Source organism: Thalassophryne amazonica, chromosome 22, assembly GCF_902500255.1.
Source record: "Thalassophryne amazonica chromosome 22, fThaAma1.1, whole genome shotgun sequence".
Lineage (NCBI taxonomy): Eukaryota > Metazoa > Chordata > Actinopteri > Batrachoidiformes > Batrachoididae > Thalassophryne > Thalassophryne amazonica.
In genome coordinates this window covers 8955509-8983332 of record NC_047124.1, presented here as the reverse complement: position 1 = coordinate 8983332, position 27824 = coordinate 8955509, and the positions used below count along the sequence as shown (strand labels likewise).

Genomic DNA, 27824 nt, shown 5'->3' with positions numbered 1-27824 from the left:
GATGCAGAGACACTCACTCTATGAAGTAGACCTCTCCCTTCTCCGTGTAGGCCATCTCCCAGTTGTCTGGTAGGGGCCCGAGCTCATCGTTCTCTTCTGGTTTGGGTGCAACCATATCAGAGGACTGACCCTCGTCTTTAGACGTCTCTGCGCGGACGTCCGCAGGGCTGCTTTGGGGAGGGACGTCCCCCGAAGCATCTGTGCTCTTGTCCTCATGTTCGCTGGACTCTGAGGTGAAAAAAGTGGAGTCAGGAATGAGGTTATTAAAGTAATTGACTGGGGTGGCAAGAGTTAAACTGGAAAATCAGCATATTATTTAACGCCCATTGAGCTCATCAAAAGTTAACACAATGGACAAAAAGAGTATAAAAAGAAAGTTATTAAAATTATATCAATCCAAAAGTTTGACTATGCAAAAAAAAAAAAAAAAAAAGACAGGTGAGGAAAGCCACCAAGACGTCCATGGCAACTCTGAGAAACTGTGTATAGTGCAACTTTTATCTGCTGCACCCCCAGTCGCAGCTTCATAATGAAGGGGCACAGAAATGAATTTGAACATAAGAAAACAGATCAAAACAAGATGAATTTGTCCCATGTGCCTTCTGGCAAACTGTAGCTGAAATTTCACATCTTTAATAAAATGCTTCTCTGTGCTGCTGCACTCCGGTGAAACGGTATGACTGGTGGTGCAACAGATATGCAGAGTCTCTCTGGTCATAGCTGATCACTGTTGTCATTGATGTCTTGGTGGCTTCCCTCACTAATCTCTTTCTTCAAAGTAACTCCAGAGAACTGCCTAATCCAGACAGATTTACTGTAGATGACCAATGTAGTGTGCATTTCTGTGATGCATATGTTTCTACGAGAGGCGATAAAAGCTGCACAGAGAGAATCAAAGAAGCTGAAATTTATAAAATCAAAGGGAGGACAAACTAAATATTAGAGATGCTAAGTTTTGGACCGATATAATTTCCATTGTTTCACAATATCTTTTTATACACATTTCCTCCCCCCATTTTGGTTACTTGTGATGACACAGTAGGTGATTTGCATGAACGTGTTCTGGAAAGGAGAGAGCGAGAAGGCAGAAGAAAGATATTGGAGACAAAGTTGACAGGGAGCAATGGGGGACAAAATAAGAGGAAGATAGAGAGATAATCTAAGCAAAGAGAGAGGTAGCTATCTGCTTAGATCACACAGACTGCTGTGCTCTATTGATTCCCCATCAGCTCTCCTGGGCAGCCCGCACTCTATCTGCAGGGACAAAACTCCTCCTGAGCCGAGTGCAGAAACCCGCTTTAACACCCAACACGGCTCACTGCGCCGACAGAGACTCTAAATATGCTTGTCATCCCTGCATTTTCTTTCATCTCACAGAGGCACCATCAGTGTGATCTGCATTTAGAGCAAATGCAAAGAAAAAACAACAACAACACACAGGGATTTCTAGACATACACACATTACAGGACTCTTCTGAAGCCAAAGGCAAAGTCAAAAGCTGTGTATGATTTTTTATGTTGCCTTTGCTGATGTTTGGGTTACACCAACTCAAACAATCTGTAGGAAGGGGGGGAAGATACAGTTGATACTATTGCCGGAAAAAATTATCATGTTTTTGACAAAACTGTAAGTACAAACTTTACCTGGGGGTGCACGCAATGCTGAAACCAAACCTGTATAAAGAAAGGATCTGGCATAAAAGTTTGCCAAAACAAATATGCAGATCACAAACTTAATTTGCATACTGGATCAATCAAGTCTTGGGTAACCAACAACCCCCACTGGTAGTGTTGGTCAGCAGGGCAACGGTGGAAACTGCGCTACTGTTGCAGCAGCGACAGTCAGAAATCTGAATGTTGGCAGTATGACTGGTAAAAGGAGAAGGTTGGCTGATATGATGGAGAGGAGAAAGGTAAAAATACTGCGTTTACAAGAGACTAAGTGGGAGAGAAGTAAGACCAGAAGCATCACAGGTGGGTTCTCACTGTTTTACTATGGTGTGGATGGAAGGAGAAGTTGTGTCTGTGGTAATGAATGTCATCAGTGCATACGCCCTGTAAGTGGCTTACACCCGTAAGATAAGAACAGAAAGAAGATTCCTGGAGTGAGTATGATGAAGTGACTGAGAGTTTACTCAATGAAGAATAAGTGGTAATTGGAGTGGACTTCAAGAAGAATGTCGGGAGCCGAGGCAATGAGGAAGTAAAGTATTAATGAGAGGAATGCGGAAGGGTAGATGTTGGTAGACCTTTGCAAAAAGAATGGAAATGGCTGTGGTGAATTAGCATATTAAGGAGGCACACAGGATAGTCCACCTGTTCAGGAGATGCTACCTCTAAAGAGACTGGAAATGAAAACTGAAAGGTGGTGACCATATGGCATTGGATGGTGGTCTATAGGATGACTGTAGAGGTGAAGAAGAGAAAGCGAGGGAGAGCTGAACTAGAGATCAGAGGGTCCTTGTGAGTTGTGAGGATAGAGTTAGGAATGACCAAATCAGAGGGACAGTATAGTTAGGGAGGTTTGGAGACAAAGTGAAAGAGACAAGTTTGAAATTATTGGACAAATGCAGAGGAGGGATGCAGGGTATATGGCGAGAAGGATGCTAAGGATGGAGAAGCAAGGTGGAGTACAGGTGTGCTAAAGAGGAGGTTTATGCATGTTACAGGAAACAAGGTGGTCCAAATACTTATGGACCAGGCTGTACCAGAGTGAACTACGATTCCGTTTCCATATCCTGTCATGTGATTAATCTCTAAATATTTGTTTAATGAATTAAAAGTGATGACATGCAATCAACTAATTTCTCACAATAAACCTGTAGTAGCAGCCTCGTACTGCCTGTGTTGCTAGGCAACCACCGTAGAAAAGAACTTGACCATCCACTTCTGCAAACCAGCCTGACCCCGTGAGTGACCTCAGACCCGGCCGTCTGTTTTACAGTCAGTAACCTTGCTGCCGGGATCTGACCTGGGGTGACAGCAACACCGTTGCCGTTGACAACTGGTCTCTCCTCCTCTTCCTCCTCGGGGGGCTCGATGCCGGCTTTCTCCATGTTGCTGACTGACTTGTTGCGCTTCCTCTTGCCCTCGGAGCTGGGTGTGGCGCCCGGCAGCAGCTGGTCCGTTACATTCAGCAGCAGGGCGCTGGGCTCGGCTGGAGGCTTAGGGGTGCCGTAAAAATTATCTGGAGCAGAAAGAAGCAAGAGACGGGAGACATTTGAGCACATTCTCACGCTAGTTCACCCCGGTTATTGCATATTTAATGTTTGCATCTTGCAGATTAAATTTCTCCTCAGATGGTGTGTTTATTCCAGCTTGTAACGAGTCAATAATTCAGCTCATGATGCAGAACAAGGACGTATAATTCCACATTTGAACACAGAAACAGGACCGCTGCAGAGAATTCCCACTCACAGAAAACCAGAGGGAAGCACAGCTAATTGAAAAGTTAGCTGTTGATAACTGCTAATCCGCTAACAGAAAATTTAACTATACAGCTCTGATAATTTATAAGCCAGTCAACATATCTGTTTTAACAGTTTGTGGCGAACAACAACAAATTTGGCTTCAACATTCTGCCAGAACCAGAAGGCTGCTAGTGCTAATGCTAGCTTTGTGTTTCCATCACAAATGCTAGATCATTAGCCATCAAAATGGAAGTGCTCAAAATTACTATATTTATAGAAATAAATAAATAAAAATAAAGGAATGTTGTTTTACGATTATTAAATGCAGCTCAACACGCCGATGGCTGGAGATGCTAACAGGCTAATGATGAAGGATGTGTAGCTAACTGCAAGGAGGGAAAACAACAAGCAGTGGAAATCTTTCTATACAGTAAATAAATAACTGGTGCACAAACACAAACATTTGTGATAAATACGGCTCTCTGAAACCGGAGTAATCGCCAATAATATGCGCCTCGTAACATTCGTGCAAACGAGCTACAAGCTCCAGATTTTAGGGCTTGCAGACATTTTTGACCTTCACAACCTTATTCCACAGAATGTTAGCAAGCTTACAGTCAGCAGAACTAAATTTAGCGGAAGCTAATTGGTTTGCTAATGGTTTTCAAAGTTAGCTGAAAAGAAATCCGCTCACGAAAAGGATAGTTATTGCTAATTAGCAGCTAGCGGATTAGTGGAACTGTGCCCACCACTGCAGAAAAGAAATGTTAATGTAAAAATGAGTTTTCCAGTGAAGAAAGAGAATGAAGGAGCGGTTTGATGAAGAATTATGACTTTACTATTCCATCCACAGGGAGGATGAAATGTTCTGCCACCCGACGTGCTGCTGCAAGTTGACACCAGTCGACCCACGAATACACAATCTTCACTTCATGTCTGACAATATCACAGTCGTTATGAACCTGTTGGACCCTTGCAGGTTTTCTTCCATCTTTTCTTGTGCAAATCAGTCACCGATGTGACATTGCAGGGATCTCTGCACGGCTGGAACTGAATAGTAATTCTCTCCTTCTCATCTTCAGTCTCTGGTCACAGTGAGCCCACTCACCTGCGGGAGCTGCAATTTTTCTTCTGGCTCTGATTCAGCAGCCCAAACCCATCCTCCACACTGATTTGAAAATTTATTATCCTTTGCAGTATTGGTGTCTGCCCAGGGCCCTGTGAGCCAGAACCCTTTGGGTTGGGTATTCTGTTCTGCATTCTCGGCTATTTCAGAGGGCATTTTTTAATGATTTTAATGAGTGGGGGGGTTTAAATCAAATCAAATCAATTTTATTTATATAGGGCCAAATCACAACAAACAGTTGCCCCAAGGCGCTTTATATTGCAAGGCAAGGCCATACAATAATTACAGAAAAATCCCAACGGTCAAAATGACCCCCTGTGAGCAAGCACTTGGCGACAGTGGGAAGGAAAAACTCCCTTTTAACAGGAAGAAACCTCCAGCAGAACCAGGCTCAGGGAGGGGCAGTCTTCTGCTGGGACTGGTTGGGGCTGAGGGAGAGAATCAGGAAAAAGAAAAGAAAGAAAGAAAAAGAAGTTTATGCTCCTAATTTGACATATTTTATGTTCTGTCATCGTAGGCAGCACGGTGGCTTAGTGGTTAGAACTGTTGCCTCACAGCAAGGTCATGGGGTCGATTACCATAGGTGAATTGGAAACTTTAAATAGTCTGTAGGAGTGTGTGCACGGGTGTGAATGTGTTTGTAGGTCAATATGTGGCCCTGCGTCCTGTCCGGGGTGTACCCGCCCCCCCCCCCCCCCCCACACCCTATTTCTACTGGTATGGGCTCCAGTCCCCACATAACCCTTAACTATAGTAAGCAGGTATAGAAGATGGACGGATGGATGTTCAGTCATCGTAACTATTAACATTTCTTTGGTGGGGTGAAGAAAACTCGGTGTCGCCGACCGAATGGTCCCCCTAAAAATCTGTCCCCCCTGATGATGTGGTTCATGAATTATCACGTTTCTGCTTCAAACCAGTCATCATCTGTCTCAGTGACAGATATCTGAAGCTTTTGTACAACAATCATTTCCACATAAATTCAGCATTATTTCATCATACCAATCAGAGCGCCGCGGCTAAAGAAGCTGCTAGCTGATGCTTTCAAGGAACGTTGGACATTTCAAAATGTCACAGAATTTTGCCTCATTTCCGCTTAAAACTGACATTAGAATCATTTAAGAGGTTTTACCTTTATCATCTGACGGTTAATAATCCCATTAATCCATTTGATTGCTTTGGGTGACGAGACTCCGTCTCAGATGAGCTGCTGTGGTCCAAAATGATGCATGTGCAGATGCAAAAAGTGGACCGATTTTTAGGAGCGGACCTTTTGGTCTGCGACACCGGCATTCTCCAGCAAAACAGCTTTTGCCAAAAAATCTATGAATGTATATACTATTAACTCCAGTATTCTCCATCAGACCGTTCCTCGCTATGATACTCACAACTAGGGATGGGTATTGATAAGATTTTATCGATATCGATGCGATTATGGATTCTGCTTATCGATCCGATTCCTTATCGATTCCCTTATCGATACCTCTTGTGAATTTTGTACTAAAAGTAGGCTTTACAGGTTTTCTATGTATCTCATTGAGTCTTAAAGTAAATAAATATGAAATTGGTCACTGTATCCTTGATCTCTGGACATAAATAAAAATAAACAAAACGATGTTTCGCTTTGAAGTTACTAATTCCGACTGGATTATATCATTCTAACGTGACTCGGCAGACAGCCGTGCAGTGTTTGGAGCTGTGTGAACAGAACGGAGGACGATTCTCGTTTCTTTCTAGCAACAAGACAGGAGTCCCAGTTAGTAACTTTAATCCGCACAAAAGTGACTCACGATTGACATATTCAGTGATGAAAGTGGTGAAAAACAAAAAAAAGCTGAAACCCAAAATTACCCCCCAACACCACGTGCACGAAAATGTTTGAATTCTAGAAGCTCTGAAATACAATCTGGGACTATTCCAGACGATAAACTGGAGTGAGTGCAGCATCCATTTAGTGAGAAAAAAAAAAAAAAAACCAACTTTCCTTATTCAAATTCATTCCAGTAGTATTCTGCTCTTACTAGGATGCAGCAGTTTTCTAGTTTGGCAGATAGTTCTGGAGAAAATCACTGAAGAAATTAACAAATTGAAAATATGGTTTGACTGAAACAAACTGTCATTAAACTTAAATAAGACAGGGATGAAATGGAGGTGTAAGAGACACTAGGTGTTCACAGGAAACATTTATTTCTGTATGTATGTATTTATTTATTTATGTATGTTCATTCTTAGTTGGTTTTATATTTTCTGTTGTGTTTTTATTCAGGTTCTTTTTGTCTCTTTCTCTAAAATTGGATATAATCATTAGATTAGTTATTATTACTATTATTGTGCTTGCTATTATTATTCATATATAAACAAAAATAAAATTAAAAAACATTACAATTTGTAATACATTTGACTTTTTTACAATAAACGCTTGACAGCTGGAAACTGCTTAATGCTAACTTAACATTAAAAATGCCATAGACATGCTAACGTGTTAGCATCGGCCCCGTTTTTGTTATAAAATACATCTATCAACTGTTTCAGAAGACCATAACAGGTCGGTTTAACATTAAAAAAGGTAAATATTACTCACAGCCATATGCTCTTTAGGGTTTTAGCGGGGGAAAGTGAAAGAAAAAAAATTAATCAACCAAGCAATGATCGAAGCACTGCTTCGATTGGTTCAAGGTTCAAAGCAAAGCTGCACTACAGAAAAGTTGATTACAGACCCGCTGCAGGGTCTGTAATCAATGTAGAGAAATTATAATTTTCCTGACAAACACCCCCAAAAACAACGGCCACTCTGAAGGACCGATAAGGAAATCGTTAAGTAAAAAGGTTATTGATGTCGGTGGATCGAATCATTTCTTAACAATACCCGAAAGGAACCGGTTCTCGATACCCATCCCTACTCACAACATAACCAGACATGATAAAACATTTGGGAAACGGTGCTGGTCTCCAGCGCTGGAGGAAAACTGACAGAACATGCACTGCAGACAATATGGAAGAATCGACAGAAAGATTTTAAAACAAACTGCTGCTGTGCCTCCCTCTGGGGGGGAGAAAAACCGCCTCAAGCACTGTGTTCATGTTCTGAAATACAAGGAAGCTGCAATGAAAAATGAAAAAAGCAGCTGTAAAATAATTATGGGCGCTGTCAGGATTAGATCCCACAAACCACAGATGTAAGAGATGGAACATAAAAATGGTGAAGAGTTTTGATCAGAAAAGGTGTGAATGTGAGTGTGTGTGGTCTCATATAAACATAAATATCCTGAAGCATCACTGAAGCACCAACATTTAAAATTTGAAATGTGGACATACGAGTCCAGGAGGACTCGTATGTCCACAAGGACGTACAGTGAGTACTGAGCTCCTTGGTATGTTACACATTTTAATTTATGCCGTTTCAAAAACAAAAAATTAATTCTTTTATAATATAATTCTAAAATTATCTTACTTAAACTCAAAGCAAATCTCTACAACTTGATATAACTTACAGTAATAATAGAATATTATACATATATATTTCTCTCTCTCTCTGTTTAAAGTGCGGTTTATATTGAGAAGCCTGATTTACTTTTTGTATTTGAAATGGCATAAATTAAAATGTGTTAAATACCAGTGGGCCCAGTACTGTTGGGGGTCACTGTATCTGAAATTTCATCCACCTAGGTAATAGTAACTGTGGGCATAAAGACACCAAAGGCAGTGCAATTTCACATTTGACCCCAATGACCTCGACCTTCAGCCGAATGACTGACGGCTGGCTGACTGCCAGGGCAAATCTGGAATCCACCAAAATATGTGCCAAATTTGTCCCAAAAAATCCAAAAAGCCATTGTTTAACCCACAGAGCTGGAACGGTATTTTATTAATTTCACCATACCTCAAGAATGTCCCCCGTTAACCCTCTGGGGTCCGAGGGCATTTTTTAGACAGTTCACTCGCCTGCCATTAATGTTTTATTATTGCTGTTAATAGCTCTCCCTGTATCCCATAATCAAGTTTTATGTCTCTTTTTTTTCAGGACAACCTGTTCTTTCATAATATATATGCCTTTGTTGTGTTTTATAAGTGTAATAAAGGTTTACAATCAGAAATAACAAAGGAAAAAGTAAAGCGGAAAATAATTTTCCACACACGTTTATTGAAAACACGCAGCAAGCTATAATAAATAACTGTTTTGACACTTTAGAAAGGTAATTTGAGGTCTTGTGTGAAAGACTGTGCAACAAAAAAAGTTCAAACAATAAACACAAATGCACAGTTTGAACACTATATACAAAATGGTCTATGTGTTTTGTTTGTCTTCAACTCAAAGCAATTTCTGTCTGCTATTACACAAAGGTCACATCACAAACTTCTATTTCTACTGTGTTTTGGAGTCTTCTGTCTGACTCTGCAAGCAGCTTTCATTTCAAATTTTGGCTCCTACAGTCTGAGGAGCGGCCACTCTCCCTCACCCCATCAATATGGTAAACAGTGCTTTACGCCAGAGGGAGACAGCCACAGAGTAATCCAGTAACATTCAAATGCAAACTAGTGGAGCAATCCTGATAGTTACACACTCTTTGTTTGAGCACATGAGATTGTCATGCGAGGCTCTCAGTCTGCTTTCACTTTCGCTGTGCGTAATGGTGCAGGGTGCGTTGGAGGAGTTAGGGGCCTATTCAAATGGGCCAACTAGTAAGATATCACCCCTGAAAACAATCTTTGGTTCATCACGTGAGGTAAATCTGCCCTATGATTGGATTTTTGAAAACCATGTGACGGTGAACCAATTCCGATTGGACACTCACATTCCGCACGTCAACACACAGCTTCTATGAGGAGTATAAAGATGGCCGACAGTGGATCGAAAGTCTGTGGAGTTAACTTTTCAGCAAAAAAAGAGAAAGTTCCTATCTCATATCATTAAAAAGTTATTTATAATTTAGTAAAGCTTGGTCCTAGCCGTCGTATACGACGGTGTCAGCCCCAGAGGGTTAAGGTACTTTCTTTTAGTATAATGCCCATATCAAAATGTTCAGAACATGAATGTGAGACATATTTGCCTAGAACACTGTAATGAATACAGTTAAGAGAAATATGAAGAAAAGTTGACTAGGATGCAGGAGAGCACCATTAGGACTCTTAGGGTCAAAGACATTCAGGTGAAAACCTTCACTGACATGCAAAGTTTGGTAGAAACCAGCAGAAGAACCTGGTAGAAGGCATCAAACAGGGAGGCAGACATGACCTTGGCCATGGTAAATTTGATTGCATTGGCAATTCCACTGCCTATCTCTGTGTGTGCCATATTTGGTGGAAAACAGAGTGGAAAAACTTAAATTTTTGACATTTGACACCAAGGATCTTGACCCAAAGGACTGACCTTGGTAAGTGACTTTGACATTAGCTAAAACAAACAATTTAAGAGCAGTTCTAGGGTCAACCGTCAGCAAAGGTTGGTGGAAATAAGCCATAGAACTGGATCTGGAAGGTGTAGGTCAACAAACAGACAAACATGGTTCAAATTATAGCATGATTAAAATATATCTATAAACTGACTCCACATGATAAACGCTCCTTGTTTATCATGTGGATAAACATGCATCCTAAATGTGCAGTAAGCACCACCCAAACAAACTAATGCTACGCCTGGCAACAGGCCACGAACCCCCCCCCCCCCCCCCCCCCCCACCGCTGCTGCAGGGACTGCAAGCCGACAGAGCTGCTAGTCAGCTGGGAGAGAATAAAGTCAGCTGGTATGTTTTATCTGTATAATGGCAGAGGTGCCAAGGGACTCAGAGGTAGCCAGGTGGAGCCGGGGCGGCGTCTTTATACGGCTTTATTATCCAAGCCTCGGGCCGGTCTGACCACAGAGTGTTGCTGTTTGTTTTGATTAGGCGAGTGAAGAACGGCTGCAGCTCGGGCTCAAAGACTGAGCCAAGAAAGAGTCGGCATGAAGGTGTGTGTGTGTGTCTCATTCAAAATTTATTCATGAGTGATGGCCTTGTGTCACAAAAGCCAAAAGATGGATGCGTGTGTGTGTGCAACGTGCAGATAGGGAGCGACACTGAGCCCGTTTCAGTCCTCATTGAAAACCCTGTCATACACATGAAGCCTGGCAAACCTCAGTCAACTATAAGTTCCACAGAAAACACAATCGATCAGAGATTTCAGACTCTCACCTCCCCGTCAGTTTTCCTGCTTCAAAGTTCCACAACAGACTGGTTATTGTAACACAGACAGAAACACATATTCTCCATCATCGCAACCATTATGTACCACTATATGCAGATACTTTTTATCTTTTTCATCCTGTGTGAACAAAACGACTCAGAGTTTTGACCCAATGTGGACCAAAATCTGTTAAAACTCAAGGTCACAGGTCAAGGTACAGTAATTAATTTTAATTTATTTAGCATATATAGCATCAAATCGCAACAAAAACTGCCTCTAGACGCTTCACACAAGTAAGATCTAACCTTACCAACCCCTAGAGCAAGAACACAGGTGACAGTGGTAAGGAAAAACTCCCTCTGATGATTTTAGGAAGAAACCTCAAGCAGACCAGACCCTCTGCTTGGGCCAGGCTACCAGTTAGAAGGTTTTGCAAATTCTGACAAAGCTGAAGAAGCAGAAAACAGGAAATCAAACAACATAATAATATCAAGAAGATGAGTAGTCCACGCAGGCGTCAGCACCACAGGCAGAGGTCATAGGGCATTCCTCACGCTGTCCGTGGGCCTGTCCCATGCTAGGTCAAAGTTTTACCCCAGTACCTATTTGTAAGAAAACTTTAGAACAGCTATTTTGAGGAATTAGTTAAAAATAATGCTTTTAATTTCTTAACTTCACTTCTTATCACATCCTTATAGGTCACCTGACCTTTGCCCTTGAGCGAACCTGATCAAATGTCAAGACCATGTAATCCTGTGGGCCATTCTAGGCTCTCCTGTGTTTGCGACCCTAATCACAAACTAGTACTAGGGGAGCTATGACCACTACCTTTGCACCCCCCACCAGGTCTAAACCAAACCAACTTTTTTAGGTTCCTTAGATGGCCCCAAAACACAATCAGGATGTTCCCCAAAAATAAAAATTGGCCTCAAGCCAGTTATCCAAGATGGCCACCAAAATAGGGTTTTTTCACTAAAACACCTTTAAACAACATATAAACAACTTCCTACTATGTATTTTAATGATAAGGGTCTATTGGCGGCAATTTTGGATGCAATTTTAAATCTTAAACCCATGAATGAATTTAGTTTAGGCACAAATGAGTTTGCTGTGACCTGCAATCGTCTTCCCATTGAATCTCCGTGATATTTAAGTTGTTTATATGTTGTTTAAAGGTGTTTTAGTAAAAAACCCTATTTTGGTGGCCATCTTGGATAACTGGCTTGAAGCCAGTTTTTATTTTTGGGAACATCCTGATTGTGTTTTGGGGTCATCTAAGGAACCTAAAAAAGTTGGTTTGGTTTAGTCCGGGGTGGGGGGGTGGGGGTGCAAAGGTAGTGGTAGTAGCTCCCCTAGTATAGACCCTGATTTAGGAATACCATCTGACAACGAGTTGGCTAATCACCTAAATTCAGACAGTTTTGTTTTGGTAATGAAACCTTTCAGACCATACAGAGTCCAAAAATGTCTGCAATCCTGATCAGGATTTGATCTGCACTAGAAGGGGACTGTGCAAAATAGAAGACCGACTTCATTTAAAATTTACAGTCAGTCAGCCTTTGGAGAAAAATCACTAGCTATGAAAAATGATCAAATAAATAAATGAATAAATAAGAATGATTGAATCTTTAGTGGCATAACAGCCGTAGTTGAGCTGTGACCTGAAGACCCTCCCGTAGTTTGGCACAGATACGAGCGGTGGATTACTTGCAAAATTTACATCATACTGTAAAATACACATTTTATGTCATTATAAATTACTTTTAAAGTAATAACTGTGTCAATCTGAATCCATTCCAAGATCTGATTCATGATTAAAAACCATGATCCTGTCTGAACTGTGTGTTTTGTAGACTGTTGCGCCTCCATTTGAATATTCTTCCAGAGCTCCACAAAATCTCATCATTTGATTCTATTTCCAAATCCTAACCCTATCAAAACACAAAAGTCAGACAGGAGTCACCTTGTCCATGGACAAATAAAGACAGGCGATTGCATTAGACATCTCCTGAGGAGGCGAAGGTCAATCAGGAACATTATACAGAGGGATGACTGCACTCCCATGGGTTGCTCAGTGTGACTTAACTAAATCTTTACCTTCATATGTTCCACTCTCGAGCAAGGCTCCACTTTTCTCCAATTCCATAAACCGGTCAACAGTCACGAAATTATAATCCACCCCGGGGACTTCTCCTTCCTTGGGCTGCCGGGTTGTGCCTGCAGAAGATAAGTAAAGAGGGAAGGAAGAAAAAAAAACGGACACTGTTAGAGGCAACGAACATCACAAAACTGCAGACATTGAGTAACATTTTAGAACTGAGGAAAAACACTCATTAAAAGCCTTCTCTTTATTCAGTTTCCCCTTTGTGCAGCCATGACTGAATATTTGAGCGGGCTGCATTTATGGGGAGGTGTGGATAGGTACAATTTGAAGAGATAAGTGATGTAATTTGGACACGAGGAGGAGAAATCAAGCCAATTTCCATAGAAGTGGCAGCATTCTGATGGCCGCTGACAGCCGCTATACTTCTGTTAGATGGAACAGATGTGTGGAATAAAATATTTGGCCTTATAACAATGCGACATTGGGTCCAGACCGCCTGACACCACAGCACCAGAAAACAACATGAGACACGCTCTTCACCTCTTACTGAAGGCACAAACAACTTCTTGAATACTTCCTCGTCATTTCGTTCTAATTACACTTGTTAAAGCCATGCCGGCTGTGATGACGGGCGCACGCTGCACCCCTGAGGTGCAGAATCTGACTGAAGGCTGCTTATATCGCTAGAGACTGTAAACACGCCTACAATGTCTTGCAGTTAACAGTAGGAGTAACGGTGCCAATGATCACCACTGGTATGTTGTATAAAGTCATTCCTCCGTAAAAGTCTGAATGCACAAGCGGTGCTTCTGCTACTGTGTTAGCGACGTCTTCAGACAATACTGGAAAAGGCTAAAACGGACACTTGGGTATCAGCTGCTTCCGGCATATAAATGTGTTGGGATGGACCAGTTGTCTCCTTGAGTGACTGCCATTCAGGACCCAACAAGTTCCTTACTGTGGTGTTTACAGCAATATGTTACACCAGCACCTGCTCCCAGAGCTGATCTGAACTTGACAATGCTGCAAGGCTGCCAACCTCACATTTCTGTTAGGTCATTAACTCCAAACCCCACGACAGGAGGCGATACAGGGTCCATCAATGACGACTGAATTGCTTTAAAAACTCCATGTCCACGTCAATTAGAGTTTCAAATAATGGTTCCTGGGATAGGTAGTAGGACTGTGCATTAATGTCATGGTGGCATTGCTATTCAGTGTTATTTATTCATTGTCATTCACTATGTTATCAGCATTTTCATTTTAACCATATGTGGGAGACGGCTGTTCAATATGGGTATGTGCGATTTGGATATGTGTATTAGGGATATGTGCAATATGCATGAGCCATCTGTGCAATACTGTTGTGCAATATGGATATGTGCATTAGGGATATGTGCAATATGCATGAATCATCTGTGTGAGACTGCTGTGCAATAGTGGTATGTGCAATTTGGGTATGTGTATTAGGGACATGTGCAATATGCATGAATCATCTGTGCAAGACTGTTGTGCAATATGGATATGTGTATTAGGGATATGTGCAATATGCACGAATCATCTGTGTGAGACTGTTGTGCAATAGTGGTATGTGCAATTTGGGTATGTGTATTAGGGACGTGCAATATGCATGAGCCATCTGTGCAAAACCGTTGTGCAATAGTGGTATGTACAATTTGGATATGTGTATTAGGGACATGTGCAATATGCATGAGCCATCTGTGCAAAACCGTTGTGCAATAGTGGTATGTGCAATTTGGGTATGTGTATTAGGGACATGTGCAATATGCATGAATCATCTGTGCAAGACTGTTGTGCAATATGGATATGTGCAATATGCACGAATCATCTGTGTGAGACTGTTGTGCAATAGTGGTATGTGCAATTTGGGTATGTGTATTAGGGACGTGCAATATGCATGAGCCATCTGTGCAAAACTGTTGTGCAATAGTGGTATGTGCAATTTGGATATGTGTATTAGGGACATGTGCAATATGCATGAGCCATCTGTGCAAAACCGTTGTGCAATAGTGGTATGTGCAATTTGGGTATGTGTATTAGGGACATGTGCAATATGCATGAGCCATCTGTGCAAAACTGTTGTGCAATAGTGGTATGTGCAATTTGGGTATGTGTATTAGGGACATGTGCAATATGCATGAGCCATCTGTGCAAAACTGTTGTGCAATAGTGGTATGTGCAATTTGGGTATGTGTATTAGGGATATGTGCCATATGCATGAGCCATCTGTGCAAAACTGTTGTGCAATAGTGGTATGTGCAATTTGGGTATGTGTATTAGGGGTATGTGCAATATGCATGAGCCATCTGTGCAAGACTGCTGTGCAATAGGGCTAAGTGAAATTTGGGTATGTGTATTAGGGATATGTGCAATATGCATGAGCCATCTGTGCAAAACTGTTGTGCAATAGTGGTATGTGCAATTTGGGTATGTGTATTAGGGGTATGTGCAATATGCATGAGCCATCTGTGCAAGACCGCTGTGCAATAGGGGTATGTGTAATTTGGGTATGTGAATTAGGGATATATGCAATATGCATGAGCCATCTGTGCAAGACTGTTGTGCAATGGGGTATGTGCAATATGGGTATGTGTATTACGGATATGTGAAATATGCATAAATCATCTGTGCAAGAATGTTGTGCAATGGGGTATGTGCAATATGGGTATGTGTATTAGGGATATGTGCAATATGCATGAATCATCTGTGCAAGAATGTTATGCAAAAGGGGTATGTGCAGTAGTGGTATGTGTATTAGGGATATGTGCAATATGCATGAATCATCTGTGCAAGAATGTTGTGCAAAAGAGGTATGTGCAATATTGGTGTGTGTATTAAGTTATGCGCAATATGCATGAGCTATGTAATTATGTCATGGCAGTTTTATTTGTGCAGCTCTTGGAGTTCAAGACAAATTTCCCAGAAGGGACAATTAAGTGTATCGTATCGTATCGTATCGTATCGTGCCATGATTGCACTGGTTGATGAAGTTGACAAACCTGCCCACATACTTTTGCAAATCATCTTTTGTGAGTTTTTTTCTCTGAGCTAAATACAGTTGAGCAGCTACGGACTTGTGTTTTGTCCCTGTTCGTGGCTCTGTCTGTTGGTGGTGTTTCAGGTGTACACCCCAGGGTTATAAAATAGCCAAAGCTGGCTAATATGCAAGGGTATAGTTTGGGTTTGGAAAAAGAAATAACCTAATCTATTAAACTGCCCAGGTTGGTTTATGCCCCAGGGTATATTTTGGACTAGGAAATAATAGCCTTGACTGAATAATAACCCGTGGTATTGCTCAGACTATATCAGGGGTATAAAATATCCCAGGATTCTTTATGCTGCAGGGTATATTTTGGGCTACCAAACAGAAAATACCCCAGCCTAAATAATACCACATGGTATAACGTGGTATAAAAAATGAGGTGGGCTTCATAGATAATTGGCAAAGCTTCTGGGGAAAACCTGGTCTTGTTAGGAGAGATGGCATCCATCCCACTTTGGATGGAGCAGCTCTCATTTCTAGAAATCTGGCCAATTTTCTTAAATCCTCCAAACCGTGACTATCCAGGGTTGGGACCAGGAAGCAGAGTTGTAGTCTTACACACCTCTCTCCCCCTGCCATCCCCTCATTACCCCATTCCCGTAGAGACGGTGCCTGCTCCCAGACCACCAATAACCAGCAAAAATCTATTTAAGCATAAAAATTCAAAAAGAAAAAATAATATAGCATCTTCAACTGCACCACAGACTAAAACAGTTAAATGTGGTCTATTAAACATTAGGTCTCTCTCTTCTAAGTCCCTGTTAGTAAATGATATAATAATTGATCAACATATTGATTTATTCTGCCTTACAGAAACCTGGTTACAGCAGGATGAATATGTTAGTTTAAATGAGTCAACACCCCCGAGTCACACTAACTGCCAGAATGCTCATAGCACGGGCCAAGGCGGAGGATTAGTAGCAATCTTCCATTCCAGCTTATTAATTAATCAAAAACCCAGACAGAGCTTTAATTCATTTGAAATCTTGACTCTTAGTCTTGTCCATCCAAATTGGAAGTCTCAAAAAACAGTTTTATTTGTTGTTATCTATCATCCACCTGGTCGTTACTGTGTGTTTCTCTGTGAATTTTCAGACCTTTTGTCTGACTTAGTGCTTAGCTCAGATAAGATAATTATAGTGGGTGATTTTAACATCCACACAGATGCTGAGAATGACAGCCTCAACACTGCATTTAATCTATTATTAGACTCAATTGGCTTTGCTCAAAATGTAAATTAGTCAACCCACCACTTTAATCATATCTTAGATCTTGTTCTGACTTATGGTATGGAACAGTATTCCCTGAAAACTCCCTTCTGTCTGATCATTTCTTAATAACATTTACATTTACTCTGATGGTTACCCAGCAGTGGGGAATAAGTTTCATTACACTAGAAGTCTTTCAGAAAGCGCTGTAACTAGGTTTAAGGATATGATTCCTTCTTTATGTTCTCTAATGCCATATACCAACACAGTGCAGAGTAGCTACCTAAACTCTGTAAGTGCGATAGAGTATCTCGTCAATAGTTTTACATCCTCATTGAAGACAACTTTGGATGCTGTAGCTCCTCTGAAAAAGAGAGCTTTAAATCAAAAGTGCCTGACTCTGTGGTATAACTCACAAACTCGCAGCTTAAAGTAGATAACCCATAAGTTGGAGAGGAAATAGTGTCTCACTAATTTAGAAGATCTTCACTTAGCCTGGAAAAAGAGTCTGTTGCTCTATAAAAAAGCCCTCCGTAAAGCTAGGACATCTTACTACTCATCACTAATTGAAGAAAATAAGAACAACCCCAGGTTTCTTTTCAGCACTGTAGCCAGGCTGACAAAGAGTCAGAGCTCTATTGAGCCGAGTATTCCTTTAACTTTAACTAGTAATGACTTCATGACTTTCTTTGCTAATAAAATTTTAACTATTAGAGAAAAAATTACTCATAACCATCCCAAAGACGTATCGTTATCTTTGACTGCTTTCAGTGATGCCGGTATTTGGTTAGACTCTTTCTCTCCGATTGTTCTGTCTGAGTTATTTTCATTAGTTACTTCATCCAAACCATCAACATGTCTATTAGACCCCATTCCTACCAGGCTGCTCAAGGAAGCCCTACCATTATTTAATGCTTCGATCTTAAATATGATCAATCTATCTTTATTAGTTGGCTATGTACCACAGGCTTTTAAGGTGGCAGTAATTAAACCATTACTTAAAAAGCCATCACTTGACCCAGCTATCTTAGCTAATTATAGGCCAATCTCCAACCTTCCTTTTCTCTCAAAAATTCTTGAAAGGGTAGTTGTAAACAGCTAACTGATCATCTGCAGAGGAATGGTCTATTTGAAGAGTTTCAGTCAGGTTTTAGAATTCATCATAGTACAGAAACAGCATTAGTGAAGGTTACAAATTATCTTCTTATGGCCTCAGACAGTGGACTCATCTCTGTGCTTGTTCTGTTAGACCTCAGTGCTGCTTTTGATACTGTTGACCATAAAATTTAATTACAGAGATTAGAGCATGCCATAAAGGTACTGCGCTGAGGTGGTTTGAATCATATTTATCTAATAGATTACAATTTGTTCATGTAAATGGGGAATCTTCTTCACAGACTAAGGTTAATTATGGAGTTCCACAAGGTTCTGTGCTAGGACCAATTTTATTCACTTTATACATGCTTCCCTTAAGCAGTATTATTAGACAGCATTGCTTAAATTTTTATTGTTACGCAGATGATACCCAGCTTTATCTATCCATGAAGCCAGAGGACACACACCAATTAGCTAAACTGCAGGATTGTCTTACAGACATAAAGACATGGATGACCTCTAATTTCCTGCTTTTAAACTCAGATACAACTGAAGTTATTGTACTTGGCCCCACAAATCTTAGAAACATGGTGTCTAACCAGATCCTTACTCTGGATGGCATTACCCTGACCTCTAGTAATACTGTGAGAAATCTTGGAGTCATTTTTGATCAGGATATGTCATTCAATGCGCATATTAAACAAATATGTAGGACGGCTTTTTTGCATTTACACAATATCTCTAAAATTAGAAAGGTCTTGTCTCAGAGTGATGCTGAAAAATTAATTCATGCATTTATTTCCTCTAGGCTGGACTACTGTAATTCATTATTATCAGGTTGTCCTAAAAGTTCCCTGAAAAGCCTTCAGTTAATTCAAAATGCTGCAGCTAGAGTACTGACAGGGACTAGAAGGAGAGAGCATATCTCACCCATATTGGCCTCTCTTCATTGGCTTCCTGTTAATTCTAGAACAGAATTTAAAATTCTTCTTCTTACTTATAAGGTTTTGAATAATCAGGTCCCATCTCATCTTAGGGACCTCATAGTACCATATCACCCCAATAGAGCGCTTCGCTCTCAGACTGCAGGCTTACTTGTAGTTCCTAGGGTTTGTAAGAGTAGAATGGGAGGCAGAGCCTTCAGCTTTCAGGCTCCTCTCTTGTGGAACCAGCTCCCAATTCAGATCAGGGAGACAGACACCCTCTCTACTTTTAAGATTAGGCTTAAAACTTTCCTTTTTGCTAAAGCTTATAGTTAGGGCTAGATCAGGTGACCCTGAACCATACCTTAGTTATGCTGCTATAGACTTAGACTGCTGGGGGGTTCCCATGATGCACTGAGTGTTTCTTTCTCTTTTTGCTCTGTATGCACCACTCTGCATTTAATCATTAGTGATTGATCTCTGCTCCCCTCCACAGCATGTCTTTTTCCTGGTTCTCTCCCTCACCCCCAACCAGTCCCAGCAGAAGACTGCCCCTCCCTGAGCCTGGTTCTGCTGGAGGTTTCTTCCTGTTAAAAGGGAGTTTTTCCTTCCCAATGTCGCCAAGTGCTTGCTCACAGGGGGTCGTTTTGACCGTTGGGGTTTTTCCGTAATTATTGTATGGCCTTGCCTTACAATATAAAGCGCCTTGGGGCAACTGTTTGTTGTGATTTGGCGCTATATAAATAAAATTGATTGATTGATTGATTGATAACCCAGAGTACACCTGTAGTACAAAAATCACCCAGGCTGGTCTATGCTGCAGGATACACTTTGGGATAGAATCCAGGAATAGCCCGACATAAATCATATCCTGTGGTGTAGCCTAGAATACGTTGTACCTGATTTATGTCAAAGGGTGTATTTTTTACTAGGATAGAAAATAGCCTCGTCTGAATAATCACCTGTGGTATAGCCCCCGAATATACTCAACACCTTAAAAAGAACTACATGTATGTACTTTTGTGTGTTATTGGAGCAGGTAGTACGGCTTACCCTCAAATAAAGGTTTAATACCATTAAACCTTTGATGAAGAAGCCATTTACCCTGTGACCCCTGACAGAAAACCTTTTAACATTTCAAGAAAATGCACCAACATCAAGTTTAAACTTTCTCAGTTGCTTGGATTAAAGTCAGGGCTGCTGCAAAACAAGTAGACTCCAACCACAGCAGGATTTGAACACCACTGTTGTACCTGTCTGGCACAAAGTGGGCATGGTGCTTTTTTTTCTGCTAAACAGGTTTTTTTTTTTTGCATAAAGAAATCCCACAGTGAAACAAGTGCAAATTCACAGTTCTCCACACGTCGGGAAGAAAAAATACTTTTCTGTCACCAGCTTAGCCTTTTTGCTGCTGTTTGTCCCATGGTAAAATTTAAAACCTTTACAGACGTGACTACATCGGGAACTGGGGAGGATGTGTTTTAGCCTGGAGGCTATCTTGCGCTTTCGTCAGATTTCCGGATTGCCTGGTTGTAAAATGTTGTGCTTGGGCTCGTTTCATTGATTAGAAAGAAGGTTTTTCAGAAATGCTGTATCGTGCTGTTTTGCTGAGAAACAGTGAGGAACAAACACTGACAAAGCTACTTACTAGAAACGCTGGACGACAACCATCTACCCAATAGATGTGCCAACTTTTTACAGAAAACAAATCCACAAATAGCTTTCTGAGCGTCTCATCGAATGAACAACACAGCTGCTGAGGTTTGAGTTTTTAGTTTACAGCAGGTTTTCTTAAGAAGAGTCATGATTCTCCCCATGATCTCAAGTTGTCAAAAATGATGAGCGGAGGAAGTAAAAGTGGCAGCCACGTGGAGATTTACAGTCCAGAACCCAGGATGCCAAAAACATCAGAGGAATATGGAAGAGGTTTTAACAGCAAATGAGTGGCAGTGATCAATGTTATTTGCTGGAGAACCTTGTGTCAATACAAGTGCACATTTCTGCTTGTGCAATTCCGGATGGTGTGTGTGTATGGAGGGTTGCATATCCATTAGATGGCGCGCGCGCACACGCGCACACACACACACACACACACACACACACACACACACACACACACACACACACACACACACACACACACACACACACACACACACACACACACACACACACACACACACACACACACACACACACACACACACACACACACACACACACTCCACTAAGAACCTTTGAATGTTGCAGATCTATATCTAGCTGCACTTTGTGGTGGCGACTTCTCCAAGGTGACAGTTTGTAAAAAAGAGACGACCACGACGCCGCTTATATTCTGCTCCTGCAAAGATGCACTGATGGAAAAAGTGCAAAAACCAGTAACGGACTGCTAAACAAACACATTTCATTGTTAAATTGAATTCTTGCATTGCACTTTTTAAGACTATAACTCAAAAACATAAAGTGTTATCACGGAGGAGCTCACCACACTAAAAGGGCAGATAATGAGGGCAAACCCATTTAAATCTGGTCAACTTTAACACACCACACCAATCCAAAAAGCAACGTTATTTTGCTAATGTCAGTAATACCCCAAAGTGTGGACTGCAGCCACCTGGTGGGCTGTGAAGGTACTGCCAGTGGTCAAATTTTCCAATAAAGTTAAATGTTTCCCCAAAATTTAGGATTATTTTCAAAAATATTATTAAAAGTAATAAAACAAAGTGTGTGTTTATTAGCATAAATTGATTATAGAATTCAAAACCATCTGTTTATTCACGAATAATTACTTGCAGCGTTTTCACAATAAGCCCTTCATATCTAGAGTACATGGGAGCACCCCCCCGTGGAGGCAGCCATGTTGCACTGCCAATTAATACAGGAGCCTAAAAGGGGCAAACTTTGTCTACTGCAGTGATTTTCAACCTTTTTTGAGCCGCGGCACTCTTTTTATATTTACAGAATCCTGTGGCACACCACTGTCATGTGTCACGTGTCACGCACCACTAACTCGACTGTCTCTACACGGTGCGTTAGCACGTTAGCAACACGTGCGGTACAGATATGACATAACATAGTATACTATAGTCATGGAGCTGTATATGAGAACTAGAGAGCGCAGTCCCATTGCTGCACACTAAACGAAAACGTTCCTTCATGGACAGCGACATGACGTCTCCTAACCGGGCAAAATATTGATGAAGTACCCGGATGTTAATGCATTTTCAATGGAGATTCGCAACTGAACACACTCAGAAAAATGCTCGCAAAATACGTGTTAAAATGCCATTTTGTCCTGGATATCGAGCCAGTAAAATTAAATTACATTAAATTATGTCAGGAAAGTATTAAACTTACTCTGACACCCACACATTCACAAATATTAGTGTTGAAAGTTACACAGATCTGCGCTGTTAAGCTACGCTGCTCGGCTGAGCTGCTGCTGTGTTCAACGCAGCGCGGCTCCTAAAACCATTACAATAAATTTATATATATTATATTTTTACACAATTATCCTTTATTGACCGAGTTTCATTCATGAAGTCAGTGGTGTGTGTGTGCACATCTCTGTGTGTGTGGCAGCACAGCGTGGGTCATTAATCTCATTATTTTAAGGTGCAAAAAAAAAAAAAAAAAAAAAAAAACTCCTCAGTCTTGTTGAACAGTTTTTAGTCACTAACGACAAGAATTTTAACTAGACATTGGTATAGCAGTGGAAAACTGCGCGCTTTGCTGCCATCTACTGGAATACAAGAGCATTACACCATCTGCCACACTATTACAGCACATACACCCGATAATGGTGATATTTGATAACTGCCCACGGCAACCCTGACGATCGATCACGGCACCCCGGTTGAGAATCACTGGTCTACTGGTTGCTCGTGCAGGCTAACGCATTTGTCAAGCGTCATTTTTGTGAAGTGGAGGATTACACAAGAGAAGTGAAAACATGACGGGAAACAAAACTGTGACTAGCAACGGCATAATGTCATCACTAGATGACACTAAATCCTACACTTTGTGGCTTTAATTTTGGGAATGGCTGGCCTATGTAACATCTCATTGACGTGTCTGCCACCTGCTGGAAGGTTAGTGGATGCTAAAACAGAGATATAAATGGACTATCAATGAAATAAACTGTTACTTCCTGATTGTTCTATCACTTAAATAACACGGTCACACCTCACAACCCAGCCGAAAGGATTTTGTGTGAATGTATTTGAAGCGGACGCTTTTGTCTCTTCAACATATGTGTGGATTTGAAGCCTGAAATGAGCTTGTTTTCTAGTTTCTATGATTTTCAAAGCCTTGGTCAGGTGGCCACCGCTGCTCGTCACGTACAATACCTCAATTACAGAAAATTGGGAAAGTCATTAGGACTAAACACAGCATGCATCTTGTTGTTAACGTGGTTTCAGCCTCAGGAGTCTGATCCTCAAAATCCCATGAGGTGTGTTTTTGGATCTGGGTCATTTCACAGGAGTGCAGGAAGTGCTCACTAAAAATAAACATGGCAGGTTTCTACACACATATCCATCTGTTTAGCTGAGAGACGAAAGACGAGTGAGAAATAAAGAAAAATCAGGCATTCCAATTCCACGTGGAAACAGTGTTGTTGTTGACAAACATCTCACGATACAATGAAACAAAAGCAAGAGAGAAGCTATGACCAGAACACACAACAACAGATGAGATTTTGAAGGCTAGTGACCTTGTGAACCCGATCTCCACCCTGTGTTTGCTAAGGAGGCTCTGGGGACCACAGCGGACTTAGCAGAAGAAAATGGATTGAGGGACGGATGGCAGGAGCCGGTGAGACATCTTTAGAAAGATCACAGCACATACAGATCCTCTAATCTCTTGGACAAACATTTGCTTTCTTTTGGTGACTTTCTATTATCAGTAAGACAGTACATTCGAGACAATGGCTGAAGCCAATCGGGCTGGTGCTTATCTCTGGATACTGAAGTGTGAAGCGGATCAAAGTCCACAAATCTCTCTGGATGAGACTCCAGTCCATCACAGGTTACTCCCCAGCCAAGGCTGATACCATTTTCAGCTGAGTGGGACTGTAGTCAGTGGGATAAGGAGTTGGGTGACCAATATGTAGGCTTGGTTTTGATTCTTGGTCCCCAATATCCTTGTATTATACTATAGGTAATTAGAACAAAGTTTGTTCTTCCACTTGTCCCAGGTCCATTGGCCCGTTTCCATCAAACGTGCTATGTGGATGAAGGTTAACCCCAAAACTGCCTTTACAAGGTTAATTTTGGCAAATTCCATGGGTCAAACATCATAATGTTTACTGTCATTTTCACCATACTGTGCACACATTTGAAGGTGGGTTCCAGAATTGCCCATGTGAGGTCACGTCTGCTAAATCCCTGTGCAATGTTCAAAATTTTGATTTGATTGTTTGACTTGCATCAAACATGGCACATGGAATTCCCCAAGTGAGGTCATGTTTGCCAAAGGTCAAGATGATATCTGTCTGGCTGTTTGTTGGTTTGCCTGCTCCTCTGGGGTCCTTTTGTTTCCACCAAACTTACTGGGTGGATGCAGGACAACCCTTAGAGGTCAATTTCGGCAGCTTGGGAAAAATCGAAGGTGACTAGGTCTAGGTCAAGGAATATGACTTTCAACTCAATTTAGCCTGCACTTGGCACACATAACTGGAAGGATTTTGGAATTGTCCTGCAAGGTCAACCAAAGGCCAAGGCCATTGGGTCATTGGTCAGATTTCAACTAATGAATGGTGTTCTTTACCAGGAAATGATACCCTAAAAAGAATGACCACATCCTTAATGATGCTATACTTACTCAGCTTATATGCCACAACCATTTGCCTTTTCATGTCCACGGGTAACAATGCCTAGTATCGACTACTATGTATAACTAGAGCACACTATGACAATTACTACAAAGTATACCAAATAAATAATTATGTAGTGCTGAACTAGGACACAAATTAATAATTTTATGTTGTGCCTCCACAGAGAATGAACAGATTGAACACTGAACTCATCGGCCCATTTGTCCCTTGTTATAAGAAGAAGTATTCCTGGAAATAATTGTTCCTCTTGGGATTAAGGACAACAAATAAGTGCAGAGCAGCGGGTTGGAGGTTTGCTCACACCACTTCTTTCAGTTGCTCCTGCTAGGTGGCACCACAGCAGATCAACAGTTTCCATCACATCCTGTCCTCTGCAAGTTCTTCTGTCACTCTGCCCTGACTCCCTCAGAACATCCATAAACCTCCTCTTTGGCCTCCCGCTTCTCCTCCTGCCTGGTGACTCCATCCTCAGCATCCTTCTCACTATGTACCCTGGATTCCTCTTCTAAACATGACCAAACTATCTCAACCTCGCTTCTCTGACTTGGTCTCCAAACTGACTGAATAGTTGATTCTTAAAATTGTAGGCTCATATTCAGTGTGGCTGAAAAAATTGAGTCATTCCAAATTTGTTGGGGCTGTGAGACGGTGAAGTTGAGAGTTGTTTTTTTTTCCAGTTTCTAACACCATCTGTGATCTCTTCCTTCAAATATTAACAGACCTGATCGTTTCTATCAGCCACCTTTACGGTTATAATAGAGTGACTTGATGACTGTGTCAGTACTGCCGTTCAGAAATTACAGTTTGACGTTTTTACAGGTCAAATTTATGAGCCACGACCAAAGTCACCACACTGTACTTATTCCAGCTGTATGACTACAGAAGTGGAAAATATGTAAATGAGCAAAATAATGTGTTTGGATATACGGAATTGCAGCATAAACGAGTACAGCCTGACGGAACGGGTTGAACCAGCTGACGATCCGGTGGAATGGGTGCCGCGCCACAAAATCTGGGTGATTTATTTTTTATAGAAAAATGACAAAATGGTGTGGATGCAGCCTGGATAGATCATCAGTGGACTCAGCTGGTTGAGTGCTGACGAGGAATGTAAGTCAAGCTCACAGGAAGTGAAATACAGGATCCTACATATTGCTTATCACAAGAGAAGGTAAAGGAGCACAAATCCTTGTCATCTAAGAAGCGAAAGCTAATTATGGAATCTGCATCCTCACTACTAGATGACATTCATTTCAACACCTTTACATCGTAATGTGGGTAGAGTCTGTTGTAGCCTGAAGACATCCTGCTGTTCTACAGTACAACTCCACATGGACGTCTTGGGCACACACGGGTGGGGGGGTAGGAGGTTTAAAGTCTCCCCTGTTGAGCTGTGCCATAAAATTAAATGACTATGTTACAACTTACCAGCCAAAAGCTTAACCCTCTGGGGTCCAGGGTATAATTAGCTGTTTTTGACTACTTTTGGTTTACCTTTATAGCAGACCTTAAAAATGGTTTACTATGCTTGGTTTGGTGCAATTGTTTTCAGCACAACCTCCCCTGAGTGACTTTACATTTTCATTCTGACATGCTGTATTATCACAATGAACCTAAATTCACACAAAAACATAAAATCCAAATAGGAAAAAGTTTTTTTTTCCTTTTATTGTGAAAACCAAAACCACAAGCATGTTTAGCAAACCATTTTTAGGACTTAGAATGCAAATAGAAATTGCAAATTTCAAAAACACATGTACAAATGTAGCAAACAACAAAGTTATATGGAACTATATACATTAAAATGCAGGAAATGCTTCAGGCATTTTTTGTACAACTATTTACAAAACAATAAGATGCCACACAAATTATTTGTGCCACTCAGAAAAATAATTCCTGTCCAACACATGTGTTGGACATGTCACAGGCCTGACACTTTGTCATTACTCCCGTTGTCCACCTGGAAGCAGCGTTGGCACTTCTGTTTGTCTTTGGTGGCTTTTTCCCCTCATCAAAACCCCCGCGTGGGGTTGTTGATCAATCCACATGGGGTTGGCAGTTTTGACTGGTTTTCCACCAATGATAAAGGGGAAAATGCCTTTTTTCTCCTCCGACCAGAGGAGAGAGAAGAGGAAGACGTTCATGCGCTGAACGAAGCACCTCCACAATCAAATACATGAGTTGATTATCATTTTTGATTGGTTTAGGTCATGCATTTTCCACCAAATGATAAAGGGAAAGGCATGTTTTTTTCCCCAATTGCTTCAGCCAGAGAGGAGAAGAGGAAGAGAACTCCCGTTCGTGCGCATGCTGGACAAAGCACCACGCCACACATTACCATAATATTCAGGAAAAAGCCTGGTGAAATTTATTAATCATGATTCAAGCTTTACTGGGTCTATCAACAAAATTTAAAAACTGATATATAGTTTGAAGTCCGCACTTTGAGATTTGATGGAAGGATGTGACTTTGACACGTCTCTGCGTCAATCGACTCCAGAGGATATTATAAGAACAGCATCACTATGAGATATCTTAATAAAATACACAAGGTTATGCAAGATTTCTATGGCCACTTTCACACTGCAAAAAAATGTAACGTGCACAGTTTGGAGCTATGATAACTCTGGCGATATGAAAACGCTCAACAGGGACCTGAACAATTGCTGGAAAGCTGAAAAATTGCCCTCTGTTGACATAAAGGACTTGTATCCAGAGAAAGCTTCAGGCATCAGATTGGAGTATATTCATGACACTGAGACAAAGTGAGTGTAAAGGTCGATTTTGCACCCTGAGGGCTAGATTACACCATGAACATCCATGCTAAAGTTGCATGGAGGATAAGGAAAAAAAGTCAAAACCAAGCAAACAATATGGAACACATCAGGAACATTTATCC

At 41.2% G+C, this 27824-nt stretch overlaps 1 protein-coding gene across 5 annotated transcripts in view; it reads right to left on the bottom strand.

The window, feature by feature from the left end:
• magi2a (membrane associated guanylate kinase, WW and PDZ domain containing 2a) overlaps window positions 1-27824 on the bottom strand; it is a 215209-nt gene that overhangs the window by 90277 nt on the left and 97108 nt on the right. For all 5 annotated transcript variants that reach the window (XM_034163866.1, XM_034163867.1, XM_034163868.1 and 2 more), the window contains exons 3-5: window positions 12793-12912; window positions 2972-3187; window positions 18-228 (exon numbers count right to left, since the gene is read on the bottom strand). In XM_034163866.1, coding sequence (XP_034019757.1) covers window positions 18-228; window positions 2972-3187; window positions 12793-12841 — 476 coding nt within the window. In that variant the 5' untranslated portion in view covers window positions 12842-12912. The remainder of the gene's footprint in view (window positions 1-17; window positions 229-2971; window positions 3188-12792; window positions 12913-27824) is intronic.